This window comes from Loxodonta africana, chromosome 23, assembly GCF_030014295.1.
Source record: "Loxodonta africana isolate mLoxAfr1 chromosome 23, mLoxAfr1.hap2, whole genome shotgun sequence".
Classification (NCBI taxonomy): Eukaryota; Metazoa; Chordata; class Mammalia; order Proboscidea; family Elephantidae; genus Loxodonta; species Loxodonta africana.
The window spans coordinates 12,087,276-12,112,865 of record NC_087364.1 but is presented as its reverse complement, the minus strand read 5'-3'; the positions used below and the strand labels follow the sequence as shown (position 1 = coordinate 12,112,865).

Here is a 25,590-nt window from a genome sequence, read left to right as displayed (position 1 = left end):
CCTCATTCTCCTTTCCTCCAGGTGGGCTGGGACCAATTGATGCATCATAGATGGCCACTTGCTAGCTTTTAAGACCCCAGACACCACTCACCAAAGTGAGAATCAGAATGTTTTCTTAGTCAACTTTGTTATGCCAGTTGACCTAGATGTCCGCTGAAACCATGGTCCCCAGACCCCTGCCCCTGCTACTCTGTCCCTCGAAGTGTTTGGTTGTATTCAGGAAACTTCTTAGCTTTTGAATTAGTCCAGTGTGCACAGATTCTTAAAGAAACAGCAACAACCAAACCGCTTCCTGACGGCTTTAAATGGAGAGAAAACATCCTGTAAAAATAAGGGAAATTGAACCTTGTCTATGCTATGCAGGTTTTTTTTTTTATGCTATGTAGAACCCTTCTTGTATGGAGCTATGTTTATTTCAGTTACAGAACCTTGTGACTTTTCTCCTCACAGACTCAGGATAACCAAGAGGCTTTTGAGTGAATTCTTTCTGTCCATTATTTCTTACAGAAAGATGGGCAGTCTGCTTCTGTAAAGATTTAGCCTTAGGAGCCCTATGGGGCGGTTCTACTCTGTCCTATAGGGTCACTAGGAGTTGGCATCGATTCCATGGCAATGGGTTTGGTTTTTTGGCTTATATGATCAGGTATTTTTTTATCAGTAAATAGCTCTGCCCATTTGCTTACTTAAAAATCATAAATAAAAATCACTTCATAGGTTATAGAAATATGATTATATAAAAACCATGTATACGTACTGAATAACAAAAACCTATGACTACCAAAAAAAAAAAAAAAAACCCTGCCAACGTAACCTTTTTTGGTAGTCCTATATCCTTTGATGTTGAGTCGATTCCAACTCATAGTGACCCTGTAGGACAGAGTAGAACTGCCCCAAAGGGTTTCCAAGGAGGGTTTGAATTTCTGACTTTTTGGTTTGCAGCTGAGCTCTTAACCACTGCACCACCAGGGCTCCTTGGTAGTCATAGGTTTTTGTTATTCAGTATGTATGTGATGATTTTTATATAATCATGTATCTATAACCTATGAAAGTGATTTTTATTTATGATTTTTAAGTAAGCAAATGGGCAGAGATCTTTATTAATAAAAATACCTGATCATATAAACCAAAAAAAACCCCTTTGCCTAGGAGTCGATTCCGACTCGTAATGACCCTATAGCACAGAGTAGAGCTGCCCTAGAGTGCTCCTGAGGCTGCAATCTTTATGGAGGCAAACTGCCCCATCTTTATTGTGAGGAGTGGCTGGTGGGTTTGAACTGCTGACCTTTCGGTTAGCAGCCGAGTGGGTAACCACTGTGCCCCCAGAGTGGGTTTAATTTCTAGAAGTGCTGCTCTGGGCCTAGAGCCTGTGAGATGGAGCTTCTTTCTCAGGGGCACACTCTGCCCTGACACCTGCGTCAGGTTGCCTCCCAGATTACCTGTAATGATTTCATTGACCAGGAACTTCCTTTTATATCAGTCTTTGGCTTCCTTGAATGCCCTCAGTTGCTATTTAAACTTTTCTCTGTTTTAATAATAAAAGAAAAAATCAGCTTAGACTTGAAAAGCGATTTTTCCTCTGAGACTCTTCAGAAGTTAGTGACTACCTAGATTGAAGCCTACCTGTTTTTTGTCAGGTGATGGATATTTGAAAATTTTAAATTCTATATTATTTGATGATTTAAGCATATGGTCATCATTCATTATGTATCCTTTATACATTTTAAAAATAATATGTCTTATTTTATTTCATAATAAAGACCTTTTTTTTTTTCTTAATAAGACAGATGGTCAGGAATATGGCTGAAGGTATAAACCAAAAAACGTGTTGCTTGTCCAGCCGATTCCAACTTATGGCGACCCTGTGTGTTACAGAGCAGAACTGCTCCATATGGTTTTCTTGGTTGTAATCTTTACAGAAGCTGATTGCCAGGTCTTTCTTCTGCAGCACTGCCGGGTGGGTTTGACCTGCCAACCAAAGGTTAGCCAAACCAAAAAAAAACCGAACCCATTGCCGTCCAGTCGAGTCTGACTCATAGCAACCGTATAGGGCAGAGTAGAACTACCCCACAGGGTTTCCATGAAGCACCTGGTGGATTCAAACTGCTTACCTTTTGGTTAGCAGCTTTAGGTCTTAACCACTACGCCACAAGGGTTTCCAGGTGAGCACAGATGGTTTGTACCACCCAGGGACCACCGTAGGTACGTTGTTGTTGGCTGCTGTTGAGTAGATTCCGACTCACGGTGACCCCATGTGGGTATAAAGTGGTTGCCATCAAGTCGATTTCGACTCAGAACGACTGCATAGGACAGAGGAGAACTGCCCCATACGGTTTTCAAGGCTGTAAATCTTTATGGAAGCAGACTGCTACGTCCTTCTCCTGCAGAGCAGCTGGTGGTTTTGAACTGCTGACCTTTTGGTTAGCAACCTGTGCTCTTAACCACTGTGCCACCAGGGCTCCCCATGTGGGTATAGTACTTGTAAAATATTTATTGGATGAAGGCATGTTAGTAACATTTGATATGCTTTTTAGTGCTGTTCGTGTGTCCAGTAGATTGTTGATCTTTCTTTCTCCTCCCTCTCTTCTTAGGAGCCCACTTTGCAGCTTTCCCATTTTTGTAGAATGCTGTAAACAGTTGTCAAAGTTATTCTTCGAGAAACGAAGAGTTGCAACTTCTTTCTAATAGCAGAACTTCTGTACTTTCATTCAATGCCTAACGTTGCGGAAACAGAAAGGTCAAGTGATTCCGGAAATGATGAGCACAAACCTGAGAGAAAGTCTCCGGAAGAGAACCTACCAGGTGCTATAAAATCTTTCTGCACAAGTGCCTCACCAGCACCCTTGGGTCCTAAAGGAGATGGTCATTATCCATGGAGTTGTCCGGTGACTCATACTCGGGAAAAAATTTATGCCATCTGCTCAGACTTTGCTTTTCTCAACCAGGCAGCCTCAATCTACACAACTCCGAATCCAGCCCGCTCTTCTTGCCTTCCTGATAACAGCTCTTTAGCTGCTGGAAATAATTCTTCAAGGTATACTGGCATCCCGACTAGTGCATCGGAAAGAATCTATAGTGAAGAAAATAGCTTGGAAAACGTATCCAGCAGCCTGGGCAAGCTGCCTCTTGCGTGGGAAATTGATAAATCTGAATTTGATGGGATGACTACGAATTTGAAACACAAATCAGGTGAGGAAGGAGTGGTGATGTTCACATGTGAAAATAATATAGCAAACAGTTTATTTTTTTAAATGTTTTATTAAATGTGTTTTCCTTTTCTAATACTGAGCCAGGAACATTGTTGTCATCTTGTCTTATCATTACAGTTAGGAAAAAAAAAAAAAAAAAAAACTTGAACATTTGGCATTTAACTTGTTAACGTGTTGCCCCTGGAAATGTCGTCAAGCATAACATTTGCATTTTGAGAGCTTTGAAAATCTAAGAATGCTGTAAAATACAGAAGTGTGCTGTAGCTTAGAAGAAGTTAATGACATGGCTAGAACAGCATACTACTATTTTACAGTTTTGTAGGAAAAAGAATTCATATTTCATGATTAAAAATCAAGTTTTGTTTTTTACCATATGACACTGGTTTTTTATTTTTTTCAGCAATTAGCAAGGCCTCCATGTATGGCTGAGTAGGTTGTGTACTGCACAATTTAAAAGAATGCTGTTCACCTACGGTGCAGTGCAGCCCTCACAGTTGCAGTGCGATGGGCCTGTGGCAGATACTGACGCTTTGCATTCTTTATCTTTTGAACTCACAGTATAGAAGAATTTTATGAGGCAGGTACTGTTATCCCCATTTTATAGGTGAAGAAATTAAGACTTAGAGGGGTTATGTAAATTGCCCAAAACTGTACAGTTAGGAGGGTGTAGAACTAGGATTTGTATTTTACTTCTAGGCATCTCAGATCATTTTGTAAAACCTCCATACCTCTACTTACTCATTTTCAAAACAACTTGTTTCACAGAATGTTATGTAAATTTGTAATTTTTAGGAGTGTGAGGGGATTTCACTTTGTGTCTGTTTGAGGGATATTGGTCTGTAATTTTCTTTTCTTGTCATGTCCTTTTCAGGTTTTGGAATTAGCTCTCCTAAAACAAGTTGGGAATTGTTCTCTCTTGTTTTTGGAAAGAGTTTGTGTAAGATGGGTGTGATTTTTCTGAAGTGTATAATAGATTTCATCAGTATAACTATCAAGGTCTGGAGTTTTCTTTGTAGAAAGGTTTTTGATAATGAATTCAAAATTTTTAAAGTAGTTATAGAACTAGTTTGATTTTCCATCCCATCATGTGTCACTTTGCAAAAATCTGTTGAATTGTTCTCTGAAATGGTGAGCGAGGGGTATTAAAATCTGACTGTGATTATGAAATGGTCTGTATCCTGTTAATTCTGGCAAATTTTAGTTTTTCCATTTCATCTAAGTTGTCAGATTTGTTGGCATAAAGTTGTTTGCAGTATTTCCTTTTTATTTCTCTTACTATCTGTAGGGTTTTTAGTGATAATGCCACTTTCATTCCTGATACTGGAATTTATGTTCTCTCTGTCCCTTTTTTAAAAATTCTTGATTAGTCTTGCTAGGGTTTATCAGTTTTCTTCCTGGTTTCAAATTACCAATGTTTAGCTTTGCTAATTTTCTCACTTGTTTTCTGTTTCATTGGTTTTTGCTCTTTGTTATTTCCTTCCTTTGAGTTTACTTTGTTCTTCATTTTCTAGCTTCTTAAGATGGACACTTAGATCATTGGTTTGAGACTTTTCTGATATAAACGCTTAATGCTCCATATTATTTTCTGAGTATTGCTTTAGTGGGAGCCCACAAATTTGGTTACAATGCATAATCTTATCTAAGTTAAAGTATTTTCCATTTTTCCTGGTGATTTCTCCTTCGACATATGTGTTATTTGGAAGTGTGCTGTGAATTTTCAGATTTGGGGGATTTTTCTAAAGATTGTTCTTGATTTCTAATTTAACTCCATCGTAAACCGACCACATGATTTCAGTCCTTTTGTGTCTTGTTTTCTGGCCCAGCATATGGTCTGCGTTGGTGAAGGTGCCCCGTGCACTTGAAAAGAATGTGCTTTCTGCAGGCCTTAGGTGTAAAAAAAAAAAAAACCTTAGGTGTAGTGTTCTATTAACATTCATTAGGCCAAGGTAGTTGGTAGTGTTTTCAGCTCTTCTGAGTCTTTACCGAGTGTTGTCTAGTTCTATCAATTGCCAAAAGAGGGGTTTTAAAAATCTCCAACCATGATTGTGGAGTTGTCTGTTCTCCATTTAGTTCTGTCACTTTTTGTTTTCATGTAGTTTGAAGCTTTGTTATTAAAAAAAAAATTGTTATTAAAAAAAAATTGTTATTAGGTGGGTATATTTATCATTTTTATGTCTTCTTCATAAATTGGCCCTTTTATAATTATGAAATGCCCCTCTTTAGCCCTGGCATTATTTGTTGTTCAGAAATCTGCTTTATTTGATATTAATAAAGCCATTCCAACTTCGTTTTTGATTAGTGTCTGCATGGTGTAACTTTTTCCATCCATTTATTTTCAACCTATCTGTGACTTTATATTTAAGGTGCATTTCTTGGACACAGCTGTTAAATCTCTCCAGTGAATTGCTTATTTCAGATATTGTTTATTGTAGTTTTAGAATTTTCATTTGGTTCTTTTTTATAGTTTCTGTTTCTCTTCTGATATTTGCCATCTTTTCATTTATTACAAGAGTAATTGATCTAATTCATACAGAGAGTTCTAATGTCCTTAGCTGCCGTGGAGTCAGCCTCAACTCATGGTGACCCCGTGTGTTACCTACGTGAAAATTCTTATCGGCAAATTTCAGCAGCGTGGTCATTTCAAAATTGGTCTTTATTATCCTTTCTCTTGAGAATGTGTCACATTTTTCTGTTTTCTTACACGTTCAATAATTTTGGGTTGTGTCCTAGATATTGGTGTGGAGACTCTAGATTCTGATATATTCCACCAGAGAATGTTGGTTTTATTATTTTTTGGTTTTGTTGTTGTTGTTAGGTGCTGTCGAGTCAGTTCTGACTCATAGTGACCCCATGTACCACAGAACGAAACACTGCCTGGTCCTGCACCATCCTTACAATCATTGTTATGCTTGAGCCCATTGTTGCAGCCACCGTGTCAATCCATCTCCTTGAGGGTCTTCCTCTTTTCCTCTGACCCTCTACTTTACCAAGCATGATGTCCTTCTCCAGGGACTGATCCCTCCTGACAACATGTCCAAAGTATGTGAGACGGAGTTTCACCATCCTTGCTTCTAAGGAGCATTCTGGTTGTACTTCTTCCGAGACAGATTTGTTCGTTCTTTTGGCAGTCCGTGGTATATTCAGTATTCTTTGCCAACACCACAATTCAAAGGTGTCAATTCTTCTTCTGTCTTCCTTATTCATTGTCCAGCTTTCACATGCATATGATATGATTGAAAATACCATGGCTTGGGTTGGGCACACCTTAGCCTTCAAGGTGACATCTTTGCTTTCAACACTTTAAAGAGGTCCTTTCTGGCAGATTTACCCAATACAATGCATCTTTTGATTTCTTGACTGCTGCTTCCATGGGTGTTGTGGATCCAAGTAAAATGAAATCCTTGACAACTTCAGTCTTTTTTCAGCTCATCATGATGTTGCTTATTGGTCCAATTGTGAGGATTTTTGATTTCTTTATGTTGAGGTGTAATCCATACTGAAGGCTGTGGTCTTTGATCTTTATCGGTAAGTGCCTCAAGTCCTCTTCACTTTAAGCAAGCAAGGTTGTGTCATCTGCATAACGCACGTTGTTAATGAGTCTTCCTCCAATCCTGATGTCCTTTTCTTCTTCATATAGTCCAGCTTCCTGGGTTATCTGCTCAGCATACAGACTGAATAGGTTTTGACTTAAAACTGTAAATTGTTTCTTGGGTAGCAGCTCAGATCTCATTTCCATTCTTTTAGCCTTAGTTGTGCTGCCTGGGGTCTATTCTGTACATGCCTGGTCCGGGGTTCAACCTGAGATTTGGACCAAATTTATACACACAATTCAAGGCTCCCCGTTCTTTTCACTCTCTTTACTGGGACCCCTCACCACACTTTCCAGTGACTGCGGTTGCCCCGAACTCTTTCCTGTGGTTCTTCATCAGTAAGACTGTAGGTTTTCTACTTCTTGTCCATTATCTTCATACCTTTCTCTAAAAGCCAGTGTGGTGGGTAGAGGTGTATACGTATTTTTGGTGTCGTGGGTAGGGTGAGGAATGGAGGAAGGAGTATAACAATGATAAGGAGCAAAGGACAAAGGGTACTGGAAATTAATATGATGAGGGGACAGAAATGTTTAGGCCTTGTTCTTTTATATTCCTATCTCAAACTTAGGTTCCACTTTGACCTAGCTTCCTTCCCTCACACTGAATGGAACTTTGCCTATGGGATCAGTTCTCTGTGAAGTGTGCAGATTTCATGAAGAAGTATGTTCATTTGGAACATGTAAGCCCATTTATCTCAGGGGAATCATAGGGGTAAACTAGAAGAGAATACAGGGAAAGCTGACATAAACCATAAAGTATGAGTACAGACCGTTGTGGCCTCAGTTGAAGTAGCAGATATCGGTTGGGGCAAAGGATGCTTTATTTGCCTCTAAAATTTTAAATAGCTGGGAAAACTACTTAGGGAATTAAGTTGTGATTGGGCAGTGAGACCATCTTAAGAAATGGTCAAAAGTAGTTTTTCTGTCTTCTGACCCTAGGATTTATTTCATCAGTGAAGGAAATTTGGCGGAATGAGGTTTTGCTAATGTTGACCAGGGGTTGTTCAGCTCTGGGAACATGTACCCTTTGTAAAAGTCTTAGAAAGAATAAAGTGAAGGAAAAATAAACCAAAAAACCCTCGTTTCTTGATTTTATAGTTTTTATTATTATGACATTTTACAAAAACTATGGCAAACCCTTGTGTAACGATAGTTCTTGAGTTCCAGCTAGTTTTGGGCTGCCAAATGGTTTCATGATGGAGCATCTGTTCTTGAGTGAATAAAATATAAAATGGACAGTTTCCCACTTTTATTTTCTAGGGGTCTGTCTATAATATCTGCTTTTTAAAATTTAAAAATGACTTGTAAAAATAAAATTTTACAAAAATTTTGTTAATTTTTATGACAAACTCAGTTATATTATTTAAAGTAGAATATGTACAGAAGATTAAAACATTTGAGCACAGCAGTGGTATCACTAAGGTTGGTGAAACCCAGTGCGGTAACTCACGGTATTACTCCCCCATGCTAATAATGCCAATTACCTTAAGACTGTAGCTAAAACACCAGAAAATTTGACAAAATCAGGGACTATAAAAATACTGAAAACAACAGTGCATGCTTATAGCGCATGCAGACGAAACCACACAATTCGAAGCATCATTGTTAATTGGGTAATAATTACAGCTCTGACCGGAGTGCACTAGAAGGTTCAGAAAGTATATTAGGAGCCTTGGTGGTACGGTGTTTAAGTGCTTGGCTGCTAACCAAAAGGTCAGTGGTTCAAACCCACCAGCAACTCCGCGGGAGAAAGTTGGGGTAGCCTGCTTCCGTAAAGATTCCAAACCCAGTGGCGTCGAATCAATTCTGACTCACAGTGACCCTATAGGACAGGGTAGAACTTCCCCACAGAGTTTCCCAGGAGCGCCTGGCAGATTCAAACTGCTGATCCTTTGGTTAGCAGCCGTAGCACTTAACCACTATGCCACCAGGGTTTCCCCATAAAGATTTCAGCCTTGGAAACCCTGTGGGGCAGTTAGACTCTGTCTTACAGGGTTGCTGTGAGTTGGTATTGACTCGACAGCAGTGAGTTTCGCCTTGTGGGTATATTGATATATGTAAGCTGGGCTTCCGAATTTTTTTTTTGTTATAACTAACTACAGGGATGTTTTTATAAAAAATAATAACTTTCTGCGGAAACACTGCACAAGAATTTTATAGACAGTCATTTTGGTGTCGCCCCCTCTGACTTTGACAGGTTCACCCGGTGTCCCAAACACCCCTTGGTGATGCCACTGGATCATAATAACTACCTGAAATGTTAATAATATTTTAGTGAAATGAAGCTTGGATTTTTATTTATTTTTTAAAAAATTTATATAATTTTTGACTGGGTAATCCATTAGTATGGTTCAAAAATAAAAAGCACAAACACCAAACAGTGTAAAGTCTCACCTTCACTCCTGTCTCCCTTCTGTCCAGCTCCCACCCCAACCCTCACCCATAGGTAACCACTGTCGTTTGTCTTGTGTGTTTTTTCTTTTGGAGACACACACACAGACACACACAAAGGAGGTGGACTTTTTTCCTTTCTAGTTCCTGGAGCTGAAGTTGCATTTTAACAGTGTACACGGGAGCATCATTCGTCGTCCATTTTGTGGTCTCTGTGGGCCTGGACATATTTTTAAAGCATGACATCATCTCATTATTGGATCCAGTGCTTTTACTTCCTTAACCGAGTTGCACTAATGTGGTTTTATTGTTTTACAGAAAGCATTCATTTGCTGGAAAGTGCTCTAGTTAACTATTTTACTGTTGGCAACTCGATTTTCTAGATATAACTTAAACGATTTTGTTATGGATTCCTTTACCGGCTTGGTGACTAGCTCTGGAATGGGAATATATGCATTCCATAGGAAATAATATTGATGGTTGTTTAAATTTATTTTTGTTCTCTCTCTTTTAGGTAGGGGGAGTATCCTTTTTTTTTTTTTAATCGAACTTTAGATTAAGGTTTACAGAACACACTAGTTTCTCATCAAACAGTACACACACTGTTTTAAGACATTGGTTAACAACCCCACGACATGTCAGCACTCTCCCTTCTGAACCCTGGGTTCTCTATTACCAGCTTTCCTGTTCCCTCCTACCTTCCAGTCCCTGCCCAAAGCTGGAGTGCCCCTTTAGTCTTGTTTTGTTCCATGGGCCTGTTCAGTCTTTTGGCTGAAAGGTGAACCTTAGGAATGACCTCATCACTGAGCTGAAAGAGTGTCCAGGGGCCATACTCTTGGGGTTTGTCTAGTCTCTGTCAGGCCAGCAAGTCTGGTCTTTCTTTTTGAGTTAGAATTTTGTTCTCCATTTTTCTCCAGCTCTGTCTGGGACCCTCTATTGTGATCCCTGTCAGAACAGTTAGTGGTGGTCACTGGCACCATCTAGTTATACTGGACTCAGTCTGGTGGAGGCCATGGTAGATGTGGTCGATTAGTCCTTTGGACTCATCTTTTAGGGGGAGTATTCTTGAAGGTACATGTGTCAAATGTGTTGGCAAATATTTTGAAACTAGTGATAGTTGTAAATTCTGGTACATAACTGATTTTGTTATGGCAGTTTACTTTGTTTTAAACATTTTGCTTATCTTATGCTGTTGTTTTCTAGGCAATGTAAAGAAACAAATTTCTAAGAAAAAGACTTCAGATAAAAAAGGAAGACATCAGAGAGAATGTCCTCAGCATTTTCCTCTTGAAGATATTAAACAGCGGAAAGTATTAGACCTCAGACGATGGTAGTGTTGTTATGACAGTTTTTTATTTTTAAAATATGGATAAAGTATATATTTTGGCAATAATTTTGCTGTGTAACAGTAATACATAATAAATGTTTTTAGTTCTAACATTGTTTCTAGGATTTCCAAGTATTCAAAGCGTACCACAAATGACTAAAGTAGATAAATATATTGAGCTATGCTGTTGTTGTCCAGACTTTCCTAATCACAAGAATCGTATGTTTATTCCACGTATCTGTTTTCTGCACTTAATATTTGTAAAAATTTTTATAGTTATGTGTCTTTTTTTTGGCTGAAGAATTTTAAAGTAAGGTACAGATAACACATTTACCTGAAATTACCTAAGAATGCATCTCTAAAACATGAATTTTTAAAACAGTTAGCCACAATGCTATTGTCATACCTAATAAAATGAACACTATTCACTTCATATCTCATTTCCAGGCTATATTCAGATTTCCCAGATTGTACTAAAAATGTCTTCACACTTGGTTGTTCAAAGTGGGACTCAGCCATGAGCCATACATTATATTGCTTGTTGTAATCCACAAGTCTCTTAGTCTAGAACAGCTCCCATTACTTCCCAACCCCCCACTATTTTATTTTGTTTTGTTTTCAGGAGATTGACTTGTTGAAGAGATTTGGGCTGATGTCTTGTAGAATGTCCTACCTTTGGGATTCGTCTGATTTTTTTCCATTTAGTTTTCTAAATTATTCATCCAGCCTCCTATAAACAGGAAAGTAGATACAAAGGCTTGATTAGATTCTGCTTAAGGCAAGAACACTGCTTGGGTGATGCTGTGTACCTCATATAGTATTGCAGCAGGAGGCACTTCATGTCTTGTCATTCAGCATTAGAGATTCTTAGAGTGATTATAAGATTAACATGGTGACAGATAGCCTATCCCATATTTCCTACATTATCCCATATATTTTTTTTTCCTTTTTCTACCATCATGTAATCAGTGGGGTGATAGAGTGGCATTGTGCTAATTATCTCTTCCCCATCAACTTTTTGCCTAATTTTTTTTTAGCAGAATTCAGCGATGATCCTTGCTTGAATCTTTACTGCAAAATGGTGATCTTTCAGAATTTTGTCTTTCCTTCTACCTTTATTAGTTAGCATTCTTCTGATAAGAAGAGCTTGTTAACTGGATATAGCTTTTATTCTAGAGAGTAAATGCTTTGTTCATGATAGCTTGTAAATATTAGTAACCTCTTGATCTGAGTTTTTTTTTTTTTTTCTTTAACTCTTTTGTATGAGGTTTTAGAAATATTAGCTTGAACCCTTTTTTGTGGGCAGAGAATACAGAGATACACAAAGCATGGCCTTTGTTCTCCCAAGGTTTAAAATCTAGTTGAGAAGATGGGACCAAGGAGAGAAAAATATTTTTGGTCATTTCCCAATTGATTGGTATGAATAAATAATCAGCATGAGAGGAGTTGTCTTAGTCATCTGGTGTTGCCATAGCAGAAATACCACAAGTGGGTGGCCTTAACGAGCAGCAATTTGTCCTCTTACAGTCTGGGAGGCTAGAAGTCTGAATTCAGTGCACCAGCTTCAGGGGAAGGCTTTCTCTGTCTGTTGGTTCTGGGGGAAGGTCGTTGTCCTCAATCTTTTCCCAGTCTAGGAACTTCTCAGTGCAGGGACCCCAGGTCCAAAGGATGTGCTCTGCTCCCAACTTTTCTTTCTTGGTGGCATGAGGTCCCGCTCCTCTCTTTTATATCTCAAAAGAGATCGATTCAAGATACAGCCTAATCCTACAGGTTGAGTCCTGCCTCGTGAATATAACTGCCCTTAATCCTGCCTTATTAACATCATAGAGGTTAGGATTTATAATACATAGGATAATCACATCAGATCACAAAATGGAGGACAACCATACAGTACTGGGAATCATAGCCTACCCAAGTTGATACACATTTTTGGGGGATGCAATTCAATCATAACAGGAGTTAATGATTGCCAGAAGGCTTTACTAAGGAGCTGGGTCTTAAGGGATCAAATAGAACTCCTGTGAGGGGAGGGAGAATCAAAAGGTCTATGAACAGATGGTAGGAAATTATATGGCAAGCTGATAATAGTGAGTAGACCAGCTTATCTGAAATGAGGCTCAGAGAAGAAGCTAAAACTTGCCCAACATCCCATGGCAGATATTGAAACTAAAGAGAGTCAAACTCCCAAGTCTTTTCCTTCTTTCTCTCTCTCTTTTTTTTTTTTTTTGGTAACACATCATCATCTATTTCTTGGCTATTAGGCTAAGGATTTAGATTTTTTTCTGAGGTAGATGGCAACCATGGAAGATTTCTTAGCAAAAGGGTATTTTATAAGGGTAAATTGGTAGTAGTATGTAGGGGATATTGGAGAAGAGACACCAGAGTCAGTAACATAAATGTTAATTTCTTTTGAGAAAAACTTTGGCCATTTTTGCTTCTTGTCTCTTGGATTTAAGATTTGTTTTGACAACACATATGAATAATTATATTTTAATAGTGTAACATGTAACATAGTAAGAGTTTAGACTAGGAAGGACAGATGGGAAAAATAACATGAGGGGAAGATCACCAAGATAACAAGCTTATTCCCCATTGAGAATTAGAATATAGGATTAGGATGGGAATGGAAAGAGCCATAGGAGGTAGTAGAATGTCAGTAAAAGTTTAAAGCTGGTATGAATAATATCAGTAAACAAGTCTGGTTTGATGAAGAAGTATAAAAATTCTTGAAGGAAGCCTCCTCTTTTTTTTAACTTTAAGACCAGAGTTAATGTTATAAGAAAGAATATATGTGTGCACATAATACTGTTATTTTTGTAACATATAAAATACTATATAGTAATGGACTTGTAAAACAGTCCTAAAGATTGAACTCTGGCAAATATGTGCACAGCAGAAAAAAAGAGTAAGTAAATGAATTAATTGTCCTTCATTAGGGTGGACCATCAAAACCCATTGCCACTGAGTCGATTCTGACTCCTAGCGACCCTGTAGGACAGAGTGGAACTGCCCCATAGGGTTTCCAAGGAGCAGTTGGTGAATTTGTATTGCCGACCTTTTGGTTAGCAGCTGAGACCATACAGCATGTAATAACTAACTACCTGTCACAAAAATCTCTTAGGTAGGTCGCACTTATATTTAAACAACTAAAGCAGGAGGTTACTTGAATAAGGTCACAAGTAAATTGCCCAGCAGTTTCCTGGTGGCCTTTTTGTTCTCACTAAAACACTGAGGAGTATCCTGATGGATTAGTCACCACCTTGAATCTTAAAAGGATAAAACATAATTGGGGGAAAAACTAGCTTTAATAGGGTATCTAGGGTTGATCCCAAGGATGCGTGAGGTGTTTAAAATGTAAGGAGGGAATTTAAATATGGCAGGATAAGAGTATTTCTTATTCCTTCTCTCAAACCCATGAAAAGAACGCTACCAACAAAATGAAAAACAGGGAGAATTCCATCCTCGTTGAAACGAAGAGCAATGTCTCCAAACCATAGGCTCCAAAACATGTTTATCACATCTGGGCACCCTGGACTAAGAGAACTTGCTAAGAGTGCACAGACTGCCACAGCCTCCAACGATGCAGGGTTCCTTAGAAGTACCTTTCAGGGTCCTGAAAGGCCCATTCAGTGACCCGTAGGATAGAGTGACTACATTTAGGGTGTGAGCAGTCACATCCAGGCAGAAGCAGGGGAGTTTTCTGTACGCATCTAGTTCAGCACAGCAGAAATGCAGGGACAAATTGCAGAAGAAGGCACCGTGCTCATGGCCACTTTATTCTTACCACCTACCTTCCCAGCCGAGGATACTGCCTCTCGTGAATTGGGTGGAAGGTGTTGGCAGCGAAACAGGCTGCCTGTATTTTTGGTGTGAGAACACCTCTACCCTCTTCAGAGTTAAAACTAAGAAAGGACCTGACAGCATTGGTGTTGAAGACAGCAAACCTGAAATAAAGTTCAGGCTGTCTCAGATCCCATTTTCAGGTCTGTTCTCCAAACATTCTTCCATAATAATTAGTTCTGTGTAAGGATGAGTGATACTCAGGAAGCCACTTCATACCTGTGTATAAAAATTATAAACAAAAACAACTCACTCATACATCTTGGAAAGAAATGTAGGCGAGAAAAAGAAAAGTATTACAGATAAGAAAATCACGTCAGAAGCAAAAGAAAGACATTACAGTGATGAAAGCCACATTAGAAACAAAAAGAAAAAAAGCAAAAGTGAAAAACATAAGTCTATGGTGGGCAGGTGTGATGAAATCACCAAATGGTATAAAATAAAGATATAAAAATGATTCTAGAATAGATAAATATGGATAACAGACGAAAGATCCAAGTATGAATAACTGGTATCCCTGAGGAGGAGATCAGAACAAATAGAAGAAAATACGTAAAAGACACACTGAAAAAATGTTCCTGAAGTAAGGCAGGTCTACAAATTGAAAGGGCAGCTTGTGTCAAGGAAAGGAAAATTGATAGAGACTCTTCACTAAGTCGTATTCTGGTGGAGTTACTGAACTTCAACCATAAATAGTTACGGATATCCAGGTAGAAAAATAAATCACACAGAAAGAAAATACCCCTTTGGCCTCCGTCTTGACCATGGCAGCACAAGCTGCCTGGCTACAGTGGAGTTAAATTTCTCAGGGAGAGAAACAGTTATTCAATAGTTTTATTTTCAGATTATTATTAGAGTGTTAAAGTTACAGACTTGTAATCATACAAGCATTCAGGGAATGCACCGCTTACAAGCTCTTAATTACTCAACAAGGAATCTAAACCAACCCAGATATTGGAAAATAAAAAAATATCAAGAATGGAAAAGCCATGGAAAACATTCGATGATGAGCACCAAATCCATGTGTAGGAATTTTGGTTATACAACAGAATGTTTGTTAGAACGGTGAATATATGAGCACTTACAGAAGTTAGCTTCTCAGTCTGAAATATGAGAACTACATAATCAAACACTTTAAAGCCAGGGTCATTTCTGTGAGTAAGAATTCTTATTTAAAGAGCCTTGCAAATAGATATAAACAAAATTACTCAAAAGTGTGCTACTGTTGTTGTTAGGTGCCATCGAGTCAGTTCTGACTCATAGCGACCCTATGTACAACAGAACGAAACTGCGTGGTCCCGTGGCATCCTTAACAATTGTTCTTATGCTTGAGCCCGTTGTCGCAGGCACTGTGTCAATCCATCTCATTGAGAGACTTCCTCTTTTCTGCTGACCCTGTACTTTACCAAGCATGATACCCTTCTTCAGGGCCTGATCCCTCCTGACAATGTGTCCAAAGTATGTAAGATACAGCCTCACCATTCTTGCTTCCAAGGAGCTTTCTGGTTGTACTTCCTCCAAGACAGACTTGTTTGTTCTTTTGCGGTCCATGGTATGTATATTCAACATTCTTCACCAACACCACAATTCAAAGACGTGAATTCTTCCGTCTTCCTTATTTATTTTCCAGCTTTCACATGCATATGATATGATTGAAAATACCATGGCTTAGGTCAGGCACACCTTAGTCTTCAAGATGACATCTTTGCTTTTGAACATTTAAAGAGGTCCTTTGCAGCAGATTCACCCACTGCAACGTGTCTTTTGATTTCTTGACTGCTGCTTCCATGGGTGTTGTGGATCCAAGTAAAATGAAATCCTTAACTTTCATCTTTTCTCTGTTTATCATCATGTTGCTTATTGGTCCATTGTGAGGATTTTTGTTTTCTTTGTGTTGAGGTGTAATCCATACTGAAGGCTGTGGTCTTTGATCTTCATTAGTAAGTGCTTCAAGTCCTCTTCACTTTCAGCAAGCAAGGTTGTGTCATCTGCATAATGCAAGTTGTTATTGAGTCTTCCTCCAATCTTTATGCCCTGTTCTTCATATAGTCCAGCTTCTCAGCATACAGATTGAATAGGTATGGTGCAAGGATACAGCCCTGACACACACCTTTCCTGATTTTAAAGCACTCAGTATCCCTTTGTTCTGTCCAAATAACTGCCTCTTGATCTATGTACAGGTTCCTCATGAACACAATTAAGTGTTCTGGAATTCCCATTCTTTGCAACGTTGTCTTTTTTCTTCTGTGGCTATAAACCAGTTTGTACTCTTTACTACGTGGTTATTTGTATCTTATGTTAAATGGCGATTATTATCTTTTGTATCTCAGGTTCTTAATGATCAGTGTATGGATAAGATACGTCATTGTTGATTTGTGTATATATCAATATGAATGTTATATATGCATATACATAAATATATATGCATATATTTTATAAATATATAATTTTTCAACTCATAGTGACCCTATAGGACAGAGTAGAACTGCCTCACAGGGTTTCCAAGGAGCATCTGGTGGATTCGAACTGCTGACCTTTTGGTTAGCAGCCGAGCATTTAACCCCTGAGCCACCAGGGCCCCTAAATGGACACACACACACACACACACACACACACACACACACACACACACACAACCCATTGCTGTTGAGTCTATTCCAACTCATAGCAAAATGGACATAAAAGTAGATAATAAATGAATTTTTTGAGTTTAATCTCTCTGAAAAGCTGGTACATGGGGGGAGTGAGTTTTGTTTTCTCTAATATTGTTGGTGTTTCAGATAGTTGTGCATGTAGCTCAACTAGGAGTTTACATAAAAATTTAAATAGTTGGTGTCTAAAGTTGCATAGAATTAATTTTTTAAATTGTAGTTTTTAATTATAACATCAACTTTAACTAGGATTTGGTCAAACAGCCATTGTTATTAAAATGCATTATTTATTGTTATGCATGTATGACTGGTATTTAATAAATATGAAAGTATTTTAACTGAATAAAGATTGTACATTGGTTAACATGATCAAAGTTGTAATTATGCTAACACTTTTCATTATCATGAGGTTTAGATATTTCGATTATGTGTAACTTATAATCATTCAAGTGAAGAAAACAGCCTTTTATTTTCTCAGGTACTGCATAAGCCGGCCACAATATAAGACTTCTTGTGGTATCTCCTCATTAATTTCTTGTTGGAATTTCTTATATAGCACAATGGGAGCTGGAAAGTAAGTATGTCCATTTACTGGTATCCCCCAATTTCAAATTCAGAAGTAATTTGGTGTTGCTTTTTTATAATGCAAGATTTTTAAGAATAGATTTTTATAAATTAAGAAACAACTGCTGTACTTTTTAATAAGCCTTTTATCCTAAAATACATGCATGTATTATTTTTGATGAAATAAAATTTAATTAAAAATATTACTGAAGTTGTTTGCAAATCAGACGGACATTCAAGTTGTGTGTGGTTGGAATTGTAAAATGAAAGGCAATGTTTCTTTTGTAGTCTTCCACCTATTACCCAAGAAGAGGCTTTACACATTTTGGGCTTTCAACCCCCATTTGAAGATATTAGGTTTGGCCCCTTCACTGGAAATACAACACTTATGAGGTAGGAAGCCCCGACTTAGAGGCAATACCTTATTTCTGGGTCTATAAAGAAGTAATACTCTAGATATATGTTACATAATACACCATGTATCTAGCTACTGGGGCCCCAACCTCTAGTAGACATGCCAAACTTGGACTATGCCTAAATTTCTCTAGAATTAGAATAGCGCCATCTTCGTTATAGAACTGTTGCTATAAGCAAATCTTCTTCTTATTTTCAGATGGTTTCGACAAATTAATGACCACTTCCATGTAAAAGGATGTTCTTATGTTCTGTATAAACCTCATGGGAAGAATAAGACAGCTGGAGAAACCGGTAGGTAAACATAGGGAAGATTTAATACCCATACTCAAGTCCCCCCATCCATAAAAAAAAATATGTACATACATATATGCTTTAGGATATATCTCAAAGATTGGCTGTCAAGGGACAATATGTAACCCCTAAACATAGTCTGTTACTTTTCTCTCACTTTATGTAAGGGAGAAATCTGTAATCTGCAGGGAACTTTTCAATGTATAGTTTAACAATTTTACCTCTTCTCATCTTTGCATGCAGAACTTTTAGGACTTTAAGACATGTCATAAGCACTACTCTAACACAGTGTTGTTTCGTTTTAACACGTGTGTGCATGTGTAGAATGTTCAGGAAGCAGCATGGAATTCCCTGTAAAGGAGTGGAAGGATTTTAGAATATTTGTTGGTAAACCAAAAACGAAACCCATTGCCATCAAGTGAATTCCATCTCATAGGGACCCTACAGGACCGAGTAGAACTGCCCCATAGGGTTTCCAAGGAGTGGCTGGTGGACTCGAACTGCAGACCTTTGGGTTAGCAGCCAAGTTCTCGTGTAATAACATACAAACAGGATAATGGACTGTGAAAGTGACCGAGTTCTGCTATATAATAATCTGAGATTTATGGAAACAGGTTTATAATGATCTGTTATATAATAACAGAGATTTATGGAGTTGATTTTAAGGATTGTTTTACTTACCCGTTGCTGTCAAGTCGATTCTGGCTTATAGTGAACTTATAGGACAGAGTAGAACTGCCCCATATGCTTTCCAAGGAGTGCCTGTGGATTCGAACTGCCGACCTTATACTTGGCAGCCGTAGCTCTTAGCCACTACACCACAAGGGTTTCTAAGGATTGTTTTAGATAATGCAAGTTATTTCATTAGCATATTTATTTGAAAATTTCCATTTTTTAAACTGGCACAATCTTTTGATTTTATAAATCTGAAAATTGTACTACAGAGAGGGTATATGTTTACTAAGGTTTAGGATTGAACATAGAGTAGGATGTATTTCTGATAACCTATACCTGGCCAGGAAACCCTGGTGGCATAGTGGTTAAGTGCTATGGCTGCTAACCAAAGGGTTGGCAGTTTGAATCTGCCACGTGCTCCTTGGAAACTCTATGGGGCAGTTCTACTCTGTCCTATAGGGTCTCTAGGAGTTGGAATCGACTCGATGGCATTGGGTTTGGTTCTGGGTTTTTTATAGCTGGCCAACCAGTCCTTGGAAACCCTGTGGGGCAATTCTCCTCTGTCCTGTAGGGTCACTATGAGTTGGAATCAACTCAATGGCAACAGGTTTTTATAGCTGGTGTATTACATTGATTAAGAGCTAGGCAAACTTGAAATTTACATCTTGGTTCCTACATGTACTAGTTTTGTGACCTTGAACAAGTCACTTAGCCCCTCACTTGCTGAGCCCCAGTGTGGACCTTGGGTTTCCATATTTGCAGCCATTCCATAGGGTTGCTGTGATGGTAAAAGGATATATATTTGTAATGTAGTTAGCGCCATGTTTGACACACAGTAAGGACTCAACAACAAATGTTCGATATTCTTACTGACTGAATTCTGTACATTTGCACTGGGCCTGTCCCTGTGGAAAGGGCAGCTTTAAATGACATATTAGTATTTTTTTCTGTTTCTGGTGAGACTGCTGACACACCTCTCGTAACTGATCAGGCAGTTAAAAACTGAGAAAGGATATGTTTTCCAGGTTGCTAATTTTTCTCTTCAGCCCTGTCTAGTTTGCTTTTTAAATTGTTCCTTGAGTTTGAGTTAAAAAAAAAAAAAATTGAATATTTTTCATTTTTAGAAATCTCTACTTCTTTTTTAAAAATAGTCTCATGTTCCTTACTCCTGTTTTCATGCCTTTTTTATTTTTTTTCTGTGTTTGATCTAATATCTGAAATTTTTATGTATCTGATTCTGCTGTCTCGAGTCTGTTGGATCTCACTTGAGGTGCCTTTTCCCCTTCCCTGTTTAATTGTTTTAAACTGTAATCTATTTTACTGGGTCTTTTTCTGTAAGACGTCTTTGAGGCCTGGATTGAATTTAAGAGTCATAAAATTCTCCAGAGATTTCCATTTAATTTTGCCTGTTTCCTGGAGTACTTACTATCAATCCGGAAGTGTTTTTGTTTCTCTTCTCGAGGACTTTTTTGTACCACATAAGTAGCATGAGTTTTACTGGCTTATGGTTATGAATTCTCAGGGAAAGCTTTTCTGCCTCTTCCATACCAAAACTCAAAGGGGGAAGATTTCTTTACTCTCTCTTCTGTGCGGTCAGCTTATTTCTCCTTTACTTTTACACTGAAGGTATGTTGCTTTATGGCGTCCCAGCTTTTCATGACATTCTCTGTTAGACTCCATCTCGGATAAGCCCTAGACGTTAGTTTCTGTATTGCATACTTTATGGAGTTATTAAAGTAAAGCTATATTTTCTGGGGTTTGGCAGAGACTTTCAGAACAAAAACCAGCTTTAAAGCTCACTTAGCTCCAAGTATCTCTAGTTTCATTCCTTTGTTAATCTCTGGGGCCTCTTCCATATGTATCTTAACAGGTCTTTTTACATTTTATCCAGTATCTTGTTATTTCCCTGGCAGTGTTACTCAGTGCATTTTAGAGCTTTTTTTTTTTTTTTTTGTAGACTTAACGCACATCATTTTCAACAAAAAAATTATGCACTAATAGAAACATCATTTCTAAACATTTTTTTTTACGCAAAATGCTCTGTCTCTCCTTAGCATAAATTTTATTGTGGTTATTTTATTTTTAGTTTACTTTTTTTAAGTGTCTGCTAGGATGAATGTTACTGGCAGCCACTATCATCCAGTTGGCATGTCCGGGATACATGACTTTTTTTAAGCTCAAAAAGTCAAGTTCAAGAAGAATGCATGATTCATCTCTATCTTTGCAACCTCTTTTCTGGTCATTCTCCAATTATTATAATGATTATATTTATTAAAGATATTATAAAATATACACCTATGACAGTTTGTATTCTGTAAATTGACTACCAAGAAGTTCACTGAAAGCAAGGTTGTCACGTTGTTGTTGTTAGGTGTCGTCGAGTCAGTTCTAACTCATAGTGAACCTTGTGTACAATGGAACAAAACACTGGCCAGTCCTGTGCCATCCTTACAGCCTTTATTATGCTTGAGCCCATTGTTGCAGCCACTGTGTCAGCCCATCTCATTGAGGGTCTTCCTTTTTTCCCTGACCATCTACTTTACCAAGCATGATGTCCTTCTCCAGGGACTGAAGACGTGAGATGAAGTCTCGCCATCCTTGCTTCCAAGGAGCATTCTGGCAATATTTCTTTGAAGACAAATTTGTTCGTTCTTCTGGCAGTCCATGGTATATTCAGTATGCTTCAAAAAAAAAAAACCAAGCCCTTTGCTGTCAAGTTGATTCATACTCATAGCTACCTTATAGGTCAGAGTAGAACTGCCCAATTGGGTGTCCAAAGAGCAGCTGGTAGATTCGAACTGCCAGCATTTTGGCTAGCAGCTGAGCTTTTAACTTTTAACCACTGTGCCACCAGGGCTCTGCAACACCATAATTCAAAGGCCATCCATTCTTCTTGGATCTTCCTTATTCATTGTCCAGCTTTTGAATACATATAAGGTGACTGTAAAAATACCATGGCTTGGGTCAGGCGCACCTTAGTCCTCAAAGTGACGTCTTTGCTTTTTAACTCTTGAAAGAGGTCTTTTGCAGCAGTTTTGCCCAGTGCAATGTGTCATTTGATTTCTTGATTGCTGCTTCCATGGGCGTTAATTGTGCATCCAAGATTGTTATAGTAATTGGTAATTTAAGCTAGCACCATCATTGTGGTACTCCTGCAATTTCCTTCAGGATACTCTGTGTGTGACACGGCACTGACCTTTTGGTGTTGAATGTGAATGCCAGGGCCAATCCACATAATAAACATTAGTAAAGCTTGATTTTTTAAAATATGATAATAAATATAATTAAGTGTTCTAATATTTTGTTCCTAGCCCCTAAGGGATCATCTTGTGCAACCACTTGGGTGTGTCCACATTGAAAATCATTAACCTAGAGCAGTGGGCCTGACAGTAAATATTTTTGGTTTCACGGACCAGAGGATTTCCTGCTCTTGGATCCTGAAAGCAGCCAGACAGTATGTAAGTGCGTGGACATGGCTGTATTCCAGTAGAACTTGATTTAAGGACACAAAGTTTGCATTTCATGTAAGTTTCACGTGTCACAAGATCTTCTTCTTTAGATATTTGAAAATGTAAAAACCATTCTTAGCTCACTGGCCATTGAGATACAGGTTGCAAGCCAGATGGCATGTAGGCAGTTGTTCACCAACCCCTGGCCTGGGGTTGAAGTCCAAGCCAGTCTCTGGCTTCGGAATACCTTTCCAGCCTTCTTCCCAGTCTCTAGTCTAGCCACATTAGGCTCCTTTGTGTTACCCTCTTCTTTACAACATACAGCAGCTCATCTTCAGGCCTTTATGCCCTGCTAATGCTGTAGAATGTATTTCGTCTTTCTTAACCATGGTGAATTCCTATTCATCTGTCAGTCTTGAACTTAAATGGAAGGCAGACTTTTTCTTCTGCTTGCCAGGCAGAATTAAGTCCCTCCCTCCTCTGGTTTCTCACAGCACTTTGTGTGTGTCTAGTAGAACTTTTATTTCATTGCTAGGTAATTCTTTGTATACCTGATGATTTCTTCCAGAAAAACCCAAGCTCCCGTCCTTGAGGACTGGGCCCAAGTTCTTACTCATTTATGCATCACAGTGCCTGGTATTTAGGTGTTCAAAAATTAATTTAATGAATCCTTGTTTGAGGAATGAGACAGGAATTTAGGAAATTCAGATTAGGAAACTTCTAAAAGAGAATTTTGTTTTCTCCATCCCCAAATTGGCTGTCTTCTTTTGGAGTGCCCTTTCTAAAGATATAGAAAAATCCCCCTTTCTTTAGCTTGTCTTTTCATCTGGCTAGTGCCTGCTCTCTCCTTACCCATACCCTAAAAATATATCATCGTTGCTTGTGTATTAATTAGCCCAGTCACTGCTTTTCATCACAGTGCGTGGTGTCCTGGGCCATCTCCTGGAGTCTTTGAGCCATTTTTCAAATTTCTAGATGTCAACTTGTTCTAGATGTTAATTGGAGCCCTGGTGGCATAGTGGTTAAGAGCTTGGCTGCTAGCCAAAAGGTCAGCGGCTGGAATCCGCTGGCCACTCCTTGGAAACCCTATGGGGCAGTTCTACCCAGTCCTATAGGGTCACTATGAGTTGGAATCAACTCGACGGCCACGGGTTTGGTTTTGCTTTAACTTGTTCCTAAGGATAGGAAGTGAATCGTTGTCTCTATGTTATTAGCACCTTGAACATTGTCTTCTACATTATGCCTCTTGCCATTGAGTCAATTCCGACTCATAGCAACCCTATAGGACAGGGTAGAACTGCCCCATAGAGTTTCCAGGGAGCACCTGGTGGATTCATACTGCTGACCTTTTGGTTAATAGCTGTAGCACTTAACCACTACGCCACCAGGGTTTCCTCTACATTATAAGTGTTCAGCAAATGATTAAGAACTTTTCAGGATAATTTTTTACTGATTTGTAGGAATTTCTTTTTATCAATTTTAATGGAGTGTGGATTTTTAGACCAAAATATATGCCTGGAGGTAGAGAATCAATGGAGGTGATTAACCACGCATTGCAACGGAAGACTGCTGTACCGTTTTGACGTTCGTGTCCTGAGACTGCGTTATGAGTAGGACCCTGGGAGACTACATCCTAGACAGCGCAACACTCATAATTCCTTTTACTTGCTCACCTTATTGCCTTCTGATCATGAAGGATTTCATTGGAGTAGTTTCTGGCTTTTGTTGTGTTGGCATCACGGGTGTCTAGATGGAGTGGGAGGATCTATGAAGAGAAGGATCAGTAAAATTAAATCAGGGGAAGCAATAAATCCTGGAGAAATGACGATATGAAAGAAAAGCTGATAGCAAGGAAACTCTGAGTATAGAAGAAACATCAGATATACAAATTCACTCAAATTCCAAAAGTAATAAAATTTATTTGTTAATGGAATATAATAAAATACTACAAAAACCCTGGAGAGAGCTTTTTTTTTTTTAAATTCTGAAACTTAGGGTTGCTGTGAATCAGAGGGAAACCCTGGTGGTATAGCGATTAAGAGCTATGGCTGTTAACCAAAATGTCAGCAGTTCGAATCCACCAGGCGCTCCTTGGAAACCATATGGCACATTTCTACTCTGTCCTAGAGGGTCCCTATCTGTCGGAATTGCCTCAGAGGCAACAGGTTTAGTTTTTTTTATGAATTGGAGCCGACTCGAAGGCAACAGGTATTCTGGAATTTTAAAAGATTTTCATCCAAATGTTCCTTCCAACTTTAAGATTTTATACCGTTAGTAGACCACCTAATTTCTCATTATTTTCTTCCCCTTTCTTTACACCATTGAGATCATAGCTCCGCATTTGGTAGTGGTTGCCTTGTGACTTAAGTTTCAGATTTTTTAGATATACCCGCTTTTGGACTGAATAAACATATACAGAATTACGTCTTGGATAACCACCTTACTGTAGTAAATTTTGTATTTACTGTTTTTTATTTCAGAGGGTGACCTTTTCTGACCTTGTCCTGAAATTCTGGGGGTGCCCTACGGTAGACTTCTCTATACTGTCATTCCCCCTACTCTGTTCGCAACTAGACTGCTTGCTCTTCCCTAATTATATCCACCGCCCCCCCCGCCCCCGGTGGTTTTGTTCTCTTCTCCTGCTCTTTCCCCTGTCTGGATTGTTGAAATCCTACTACTACTTCAAGTTCCATCTTGAATGTCGCCCCTTCTTGATTCCTCAAACCAGATGTGCTCTTTCTCCTTTGAATTCTGTACCTCTTTTATGCCACCATCTTATTCCACCTTTTATTAAAATTATTTACTAGAGTAGCTTGAGGTACTGTGTATTACTTGTCTTCTGACTGTAGTACCTATATAGTTAGTAAACTCGTTGCCATCGAGTCGATGCTGACTCATAGCGACCCTATAGGACAGGGTAGAACTACCTCATAGGGTTTCCAAGGAGCAGCTGGTGGATTCGAATTGCCGACCTTTTGGTTAGCAGCCGAAGCTTGCTGTGGCTCTTAACCGCTGTATCACCAGGGCTCCATATAGTTAGTAGATGCTCAAAAATCACTTATTGGTTTAAATTAAAATTTCCTGTTACCTCAGACCAGTAGCTCTCAAAGTATGGTCCCTGGACCAGCATCAGCATCATCTTGTAACTTGTTTGAAATACAAATTCTTGGTTCCCCCTCCTCCCCCCAGA

General features: G+C 38.7%; 1 protein-coding gene across 10 annotated transcripts in view; it reads left to right on the top strand.

Annotated features, from left to right (window-relative positions):
* BIVM (basic, immunoglobulin-like variable motif containing) overlaps positions 1-25,590 on the top strand; it is a 44,611-nt gene that overhangs the window by 6,259 nt on the left and 12,762 nt on the right. For 7 of the 10 annotated variants that reach the window (XM_064275244.1, XM_064275236.1, XM_064275241.1 and 4 more), the window contains 5 exons: positions 2,589-3,186; positions 10,390-10,516; positions 17,483-17,578; positions 17,857-17,961; positions 18,182-18,276. In XM_064275244.1, the coding sequence (XP_064131314.1) occupies positions 2,709-3,186; positions 10,390-10,516; positions 17,483-17,578; positions 17,857-17,961; positions 18,182-18,276 (901 nt within the window). In that variant the 5' untranslated portion in view covers positions 2,589-2,708. Of the gene's footprint in view, positions 1-1,780; positions 1,979-2,588; positions 3,187-10,389; positions 10,517-17,482; positions 17,579-17,856; positions 17,962-18,181; positions 18,277-25,590 lie in introns of all 10 variants that reach the window. The other 3 variants (XM_064275240.1, XM_064275242.1, XM_064275245.1) reach the window with 3 other exon arrangements.